Source organism: Camelina sativa, unplaced genomic scaffold (genome assembly GCF_000633955.1).
Source record: "Camelina sativa cultivar DH55 unplaced genomic scaffold, Cs unpScaffold00474, whole genome shotgun sequence".
Taxonomy (NCBI): domain Eukaryota; kingdom Viridiplantae; phylum Streptophyta; class Magnoliopsida; order Brassicales; family Brassicaceae; genus Camelina; species Camelina sativa.
The window spans coordinates 26,115-32,892 of NW_010921705.1; the positions used below are offsets into that span (position 1 = coordinate 26,115).

Consider the following 6,778-nt stretch of genomic DNA (forward strand, 5'->3'; position numbering starts at 1 on the left):
AAACTTGGAGTGGGTGGTACACCAACGCCAAGTTTGGCTCTAAGATACTCAAATGGTCTCTGTCGAAGAGATTTGGTGAGTATATCAGCTAGTTGTAGGTGTGTCGGAATGTGGTTGACCATGAGATCTTTGAAGGCGACTTGCTCATGAACATAGTGGTAGTGTGTGGCAAAGTGTTTGGTTCGAGCATGAAAGCTCGGATTTGCAGTGAGATAAACAGAAGAAAGATTATCACAGTAGAGTTCCGGTGTTGTATGCTATTGAGTCCCCAAAGTCATGAAGCAGGTTGACGATCCAAGTGATTTCAGATGCCGCTTCAGACATGGCTCTGTATTCAGTTTCACTGGAGCTTTTAGAGACAGTTTGCTGCTTCTTGGATGACCAAGAGATCAGATTGTGTCCAAGGAAAGTGCAAAATCTGCCCGTGGAGCGGCTAGTCGAGGGACAACCGGAGTAATCATTGTCACTATATGCGTGCAGCTTGTAACATGTGTTTCTGTAAAACGAGACTCCCATAGTAGTTGTGCCCTTGATGTATCGAAGGATCCTTTTGAGAAGATTGAAATCAGATATTGAGGGAGCATGCATCTTTTGGCATACAAAGTTAATGGCAAACTGCAGGTCTGGTCTTGTTAATGTCAAATACTGCAGTCGTCCTGCTAAGCTACGAAAGTATTTAGGATTTGCAAACAGAACACATTGATGTGGCATTTTGTTAAGTTTCTGCGGAAGTGGTGTAGCCACTAACGCACATGTTGACTAACGCACATGTTGACATAGCCACTAAGCAAACATGATCCGGATGGTTTTTGTCAATAAATCCAGCTGGCTGCTTCATGTAGACTGTTTCATTAAGGTCACCATGTAAAAAAGCATTTTTCACATCCATTTGCTTTATCTCCCAGTTCATTATTGTAGCAAAATGGAGAACCACTCTAACTGTTTCAGTCCTCACAACAGGACTGTAGGTTTCAAGGTAATCAATGTCTTCCTCTTGTTTGAATGCTTAAGTAACTAATCTAGCTTTGTATTTGTCCAATGTGCCATCTGCCTTGAGTTTGACTCTAAAAACCCATTTGGAGCCTAAGACATGCATGTTAGGTGTTGGAGGGACTAGTGAGAAGGAGTTTGCTTTTTTGCAATTGTTCATTTCCTCATTAATTGCTGCTGTCCAATTCGGATCTTTTAAAGCAGCTGTTACAGTTTCTGGTTTAGGATATGCAACCTTTTGAGTGAGAAGTACATTTCGAGGGTTCGGTTTGGAGATCCCTGTCTTGGAGCGTGTGATCATTGGGTGAGTTGGCGCTTCTGTAGAGGAAATGTCATTCTCTGCATTGATACTTAACTCTGCATTTTCGACTGAAAGGTCCATATTGGAAACTAACGAATGAGAGTTGTTGCCTATAGGAACAAGATCTATGCTTGCCGTACACCCAGAACTCTCAGCATCAGTCCCTTGGAGTGGTTCAGCCGTTACTCTTGCAGATGTAACATTACTGACATCATTTGCAAGGACTACCGTCTCAGGGAGAGTCGGAGTTGTAGGGTGAGTCGGAGTTGTAGGGTGAGTCGGAGTTGCAAAAGCATGAATAGGGACATCCATATGATCAAGAATAGTAGAACCATTTGAAAACGCCTTGAGCCAAGCTCCATACAGAGGTGTAGGTGTTGATTGCTGGATATAGCTGTAGGTGCTTGCAAATGGAAAACATGTCTCGTTAAAGATCACATGACGACTTAAATATACATGCCCATTTGGACGATAGTAACATCGATGTCCTTTGTATTTCTCAGTATAACCAATAAAAACACATTTGAGAAAGCGTAGATCGAACTTGTTGTGAGCATATGATCTCAAGGTGGGAAAACATGCACAACCAAAGAATCTAAGAGCAGAGTAGACTGGTTCTTTGCCAAAGAGAGCTTCATATGGACTTGTATTTCCTGCAAGTGCATTAGTTGGCAGCAGATTGCAGAGAAAATTTGAGGTGAAGAAGGCTTCTACCCAAAAAATTTGTGGAGTTGCACTTTTAAACCTCAAAGTGAGTGCCATTTCTATCAACTGTCTGTGCTTCCTCTCTGCTATTCCGTTTTGTTGCAGAGTGTGATGACATGAGACAAAATGTTGAATTCCAGCAGTTTGTAATTGCGTTAAGAAACTTTGACTTATGAATTCACCTCCACCATCTGATTGAAAGGTTCCAATTTTTGTTTGCAGCAAATTTTCAACAAGAAGCTGGTACTTGATGAAGGTAGAACAGAAGTAAGATTTTTTCTTTAAAGGATAAAGCCAACAATATCTGGAGAAGTTGTCAATAAACACTGCATAAAATCTGAATCCTTGAATTGAAGAAACAGGAGAAGGACCCCAGAGATCACAGTGGATTCTCTATAAAGGTCTTGTAGAAATAAAAGTAGAAGAACTAAATGGCAATCTTGAACTCTTCCCAAGCTGACATGACTCACACACCTTGCTGGTACTTTTATTAACTTGAATTGCCTTATTTGCAGATAGAAGATGAAGAACTTGCTGATTTGGATGTCCCAATCTCTGATGCCATACTTCATCACTTGTTTTGACTTGTCTGGTTGAGTAGTACATCTGATATTTAGGATCATCCACCTTGTATAAGCCCTTACTTTCCCTTCCCTTTGTCAGAACCTTGCGTGTTGCTTTGTTCTGTATGACAACATCGTCAAAATCAAATGAAACTTTACATGGATAATCTTTAGTCAATTTTGACACTGACAATAAGGATTTCGCAATTTCAGGACTCACTAATACATCTTTGAGAGGAAGGTTACCTGATGTTGAAGGAAGGTTAGCATAACCGACATGAGTGATAGGAATAAAGTTCCCATCACTTTCCATGACCATATTTGAACCATGATATGGTTGAGCTTGCTTCAGACGCTAAGTGGAACTGGTGATGTGAGCTGTTGCAGCAGAGTCCGGATACCAGCTGTTGTCCTCTGTGACATCAGTGATGTGAAGAGCCGAGAAAGCAGCAGCGTTGATTGCAGGTTGTGCAGGTTGCTGATACTCTTCATCAACGGTACAAGCATTCAAACGCATTGTGTCCCCGTTTGCTACAGATTTGACAAGTTGGTTTCTCATTTGTGTTGACAGTAGGTCGGGACAAACTTGAGGATGAGAATTGCTGATGAAAACCTCGTCCTCTGCCTCTGTTACCGCGTCCCCTGTTTTGATAACCCGATGACCTTGTCGTGTTGAAGGCAAGATGTGGAGAGACATCAGATGAGACAGAGTATCCCTGAAGTCTATCATCATAACCGGTGAGATGAGAGACTACATTATCGTAAGTAGGCTCAGGGCATCGATCCATAGAGTCCTCAATGATAGTAATGATAGGTTCGTACTCACGACCTAAACCGCTTAGAGCTGCAAATATCTTCATCTTCTCACTAACTGGATCTCCTATAGAGTCCAACTGGTCACATATATCTTTAATTCCTCTAAGATAGTCAAACATGCTCTTATCTAGTTTTTCAGCGTTTTGTAGACGTTTTTGTAACTCAAACAGCCTAGAGGACGACGTGCGATTAAAGTGAGAGATCAAAGTTTCCCATACCTCTTGAGCTGTTGTAGATCCTACCAGTAGTCGCAGGACATTCTCAGTCATAGAGCCAAGCAGCCACGCCTTAACAACTTGGTCAAATCTGGACAAACTCTCAAAGTCTGGATTTAGGATGTCTTCGGCTTTGCCGTATTTGTTGTTGCGGATGGGGATTGTTTCATCAGGTGGTTTGGCAGCGCCATTGACAAAGCCGAGAAGATCTTGAGTACGCAGAAACGATTCAAACTGGGACTTCCAAATAATATAGTTTTGCTCTGTGAGCTTTATGGTGACACAGTTTGAGATGTGTAAAGAAGGTGAAGAGTAGGGTTCCATGGTTCCGTCCATGGCTCTGATACCATGAAGAAAGTAACAGAGAGTATGAAAGATTGTTTCCTTTATTATTCAATCCTTAAGGAAGATGATTACAAGAGGTTCTCTTATATAGAGTTACATGAGATTAAACCTAGATTCTAGATTGTTCTTCTAGTCAACCAGCTGTGAGAGATTGTTGACTGTCACGTGACATCATCTTCATCATCTGGTCCCAACTCCTCAAACCAATTGTGCAATGTCACTGTTGTACTATGTAAGGATGTTGGCTTCTCTGTTAACACCTCTTTGTCATTTGCAGGTAGCCGTTGCACACTCTTAGACTCTTGTTCACTGGGATTGAGCTTGTTGGGCTTTACACATTGTGAGCCTGTGAACAAAATGGTATCGTTTTGTTCCTTGGTCTTTACAGTTTATAGGTAATGATTACAAGGAGGTGATGGATTCTCACTTCTCGAGGTCATCAATTTTTAGGTATTAAACCTGTAGTGGTGTGTGATGGAAACTACAATTACAAGATGAAACACTAATTTACATATAAGCCAACAGGGAAGTCGCCAGGAAATGGTTTTTAAACTCAAGAGAAGTGTGTTTGATCAAAAAAAAAAACTCAAGAGAAGTGTTGGTTAAATAAATGGTGAATTAGCTGAGTAGCCAAAAAAAAAACTAACAAATAATATAGCCATCTATTCAAAAAAATTAGAAAAGTAGGATCAAGGGTAGGGTAAATTACTATTTTGGGTTTTTGGTTTCAGGGTAGTAGTGGATAGGGATGGACGTCGGTGGTGGTGGACGATGGTCCGACGGCGATCCGGTGATATTCCGGTGGCGGTCCGGCGGTTCTCCGGCGATGATCCGGCGGTTCTCCTGTGGTGGTCCGCGCGGTTCTCCTGCGGTGGTCCGACGGTTTTTTGGCGGTGGTCCGACGGTTCTCCTGCGGTTCTCCAGTGATAGTGGTTGGAGGAAATCTAAACCCTAAAGGATAGTACATTAAGAACCCTAATGGTGATGGTGGTAAAGAGATGGTGGTGATGTTGGTGGTGGTAGAGGGTAAAGGTGATGGTGGCAAGGTGATAAGGATGGTGGTGGTAGAAAGGATAAAATGGTATATAATATAGATAATATAGAATATTCTGTTTTATAATGGTTAGAGTAGTTAGTGAATGAATTATAATTTTTTTGTATGTTATTTATGCCAATTTCTCTTAAATAAATAACACTACAGATTTGTACGATCTTAGGTAAAAGAAAAAAAAAAACAGAAAGCAATATTTTAGTACCACAAAGCAATATAAAAAAAAAGAGTATTAATGACAATCAAAGATCACCAAACTGTCACACATAATGTACACTGAGAACCTGCAAAAGAAGATAATATCTCAATGGCCCTTGCTTCGTGGATCTTCAGAGTGCATGGCATTGTAGTCTTTTGTATAAACCCGGTGCCTCCTCTCCCGCGCATATAAAACCCAAAACACCAAAGACAACATTACGCCTGCAGACACCAATACAAGACCCACATAGATCCACTTTGTGTATCTCTTCAGTCCCGGGCAATGATCCCTCTCTATATCAGTGAATGTAGACCTCACGAAGTCACACCCTTGCAGGTCTGCCAAGAACGGACCATACCGGTATAGACCATAGCTTACATTAACTGCTGCAGCCATCTGGTTGTAAAGCTTAGGAGTCAAACGTCCCTGTGTGCTGCATGTTCCCGGTGTTACAATTTGGCAAGTGAAGTTCTTCCACACCTGCATAAATACCGAATCATAAGACAGACTGTGATACAAATTCTACACTACTTTTAAGAATGTTCTGCATTCAATTTGAATATTTTGATTTCAATTTCTAGTTGTGATTTTGAAAATTTAGAAATATACAGATGGAATCATAGATTTACCGCAGTAGCATTGTTCAGATGGACCTCACCAGGCTGGCACTGTTTGTCTGACAGATCAGCGTTGAAGGGGTTACAGAGAAGGGGCATTAGAGGACCCGACTGGTTGTAATACAAGGGCCGAAGTTGAGGTGGCAAGTTCCTGTTGGCCATGTTGCTGATGGCAGTGTCAAGAAGGTTGACCAACTGGTATGTCACAAGCTTAGTCCGAGTCAATGTTTCTCTCGCGGTTGCATTATCAACACATGGTAGAATATCGTCTAGAGCCGTGTGAGCTGTTGGGTGTTGGACCCATTGGTCCATGGCAACACATGTATCCCCTACAACGCTGACAAAGTAGACGAAGTTTTTTTTTGTTTGTTTGAGAAATCTTTCAATGCATTTGAGTAAGACAAAATGGTAGAGAGGGAACAGAACTCACTTGTGTAGAAGCAGAAATCCACCACACAAGATGAAGGTACCCGTGACGAGAATCCAACCAAGAATCACCAACCTAACCATTGATAATCACAAACACAATTTCAACACGAGATTGGAACCATCGTAAACGGGAACATAAGAATGAGACTTCACTCACGTGTACACAAGGCACTGCAGTCCAAAGATAGAGAGAACTGTGAAAAAAAAAATCACCAAGTTAAGTGCTTGCTGGGAGTTTTAATCAAATATTAATCTCTAGACATTTGCTGATGCATATAACTAGACGACTTAGGACTTACGAAATCCAATAAATGCAAGGAAAAGCATCACGGCAGCGATGATGACGAGCGCAAGTCTCCTGCAATAAATAGAGACACAAATTATATAAAAGCAAAAAGGTGAAAACAGATGAAAAAATAACAATATGGTACTGGATTTGTTACATGTTGTCTAAGACATTTTGAATCTTGTCTTGGTTCTCCATTGTTTTGACAGAAAGAGTTGTGGCGGAGGAGTTAATCTTTCCCTGTATGTTATCAATGCTCGC

The 6,778-nt window shown here is 41.2% G+C and overlaps 3 protein-coding genes across 5 annotated transcripts in view; all 3 read right to left on the reverse strand.

Annotated features, from left to right (window-relative positions):
- Positions 1-231: 231 nt before the first annotated feature.
- Positions 232-910, reverse strand: LOC109131538 (uncharacterized mitochondrial protein AtMg00810-like). The gene is made up of 2 exons (XM_019242588.1): positions 753-910; positions 232-664 (listed from the first exon to the last, which is right to left on the reverse strand). The coding sequence occupies exons 1-2, from the start codon at positions 908-910 to the stop codon at positions 232-234; spliced, it is 591 nt and encodes a 196-aa protein (XP_019098133.1).
- Positions 911-2,914: 2,004 nt separating this feature from the next.
- On the reverse strand, positions 2,915-3,926 carry LOC104773165. Its single transcript, XM_010497745.1, has 2 exons — positions 3,146-3,926; positions 2,915-3,090 (listed from the first exon to the last, which is right to left on the reverse strand). Exons 1-2 carry the CDS (start codon positions 3,924-3,926, stop codon positions 2,915-2,917), a joined length of 957 nt encoding a protein of 318 aa, XP_010496047.1.
- Positions 3,927-5,153: 1,227 nt separating this feature from the next.
- Positions 5,154-6,778, reverse strand: part of LOC104773153 — a 3,810-nt gene continuing 2,185 nt past the window's right edge. The window contains exons 5-10 of one of the 3 annotated variants that reach the window (XM_010497728.2): positions 6,675-6,763; positions 6,531-6,589; positions 6,389-6,425; positions 6,233-6,304; positions 5,815-6,139; positions 5,154-5,665 (exon numbers count right to left, since the gene is read on the reverse strand). In XM_010497728.2, the coding sequence (XP_010496030.1) occupies positions 5,291-5,665; positions 5,815-6,139; positions 6,233-6,304; positions 6,389-6,425; positions 6,531-6,589; positions 6,675-6,763 (957 nt within the window). In that variant the 3' untranslated portion in view covers positions 5,154-5,290. The remainder of the gene's footprint in view (positions 5,666-5,814; positions 6,140-6,232; positions 6,305-6,388; positions 6,426-6,530; positions 6,590-6,674; positions 6,764-6,778) is intronic. The other 2 variants (XM_010497727.2, XM_010497729.2) reach the window with 2 other exon arrangements.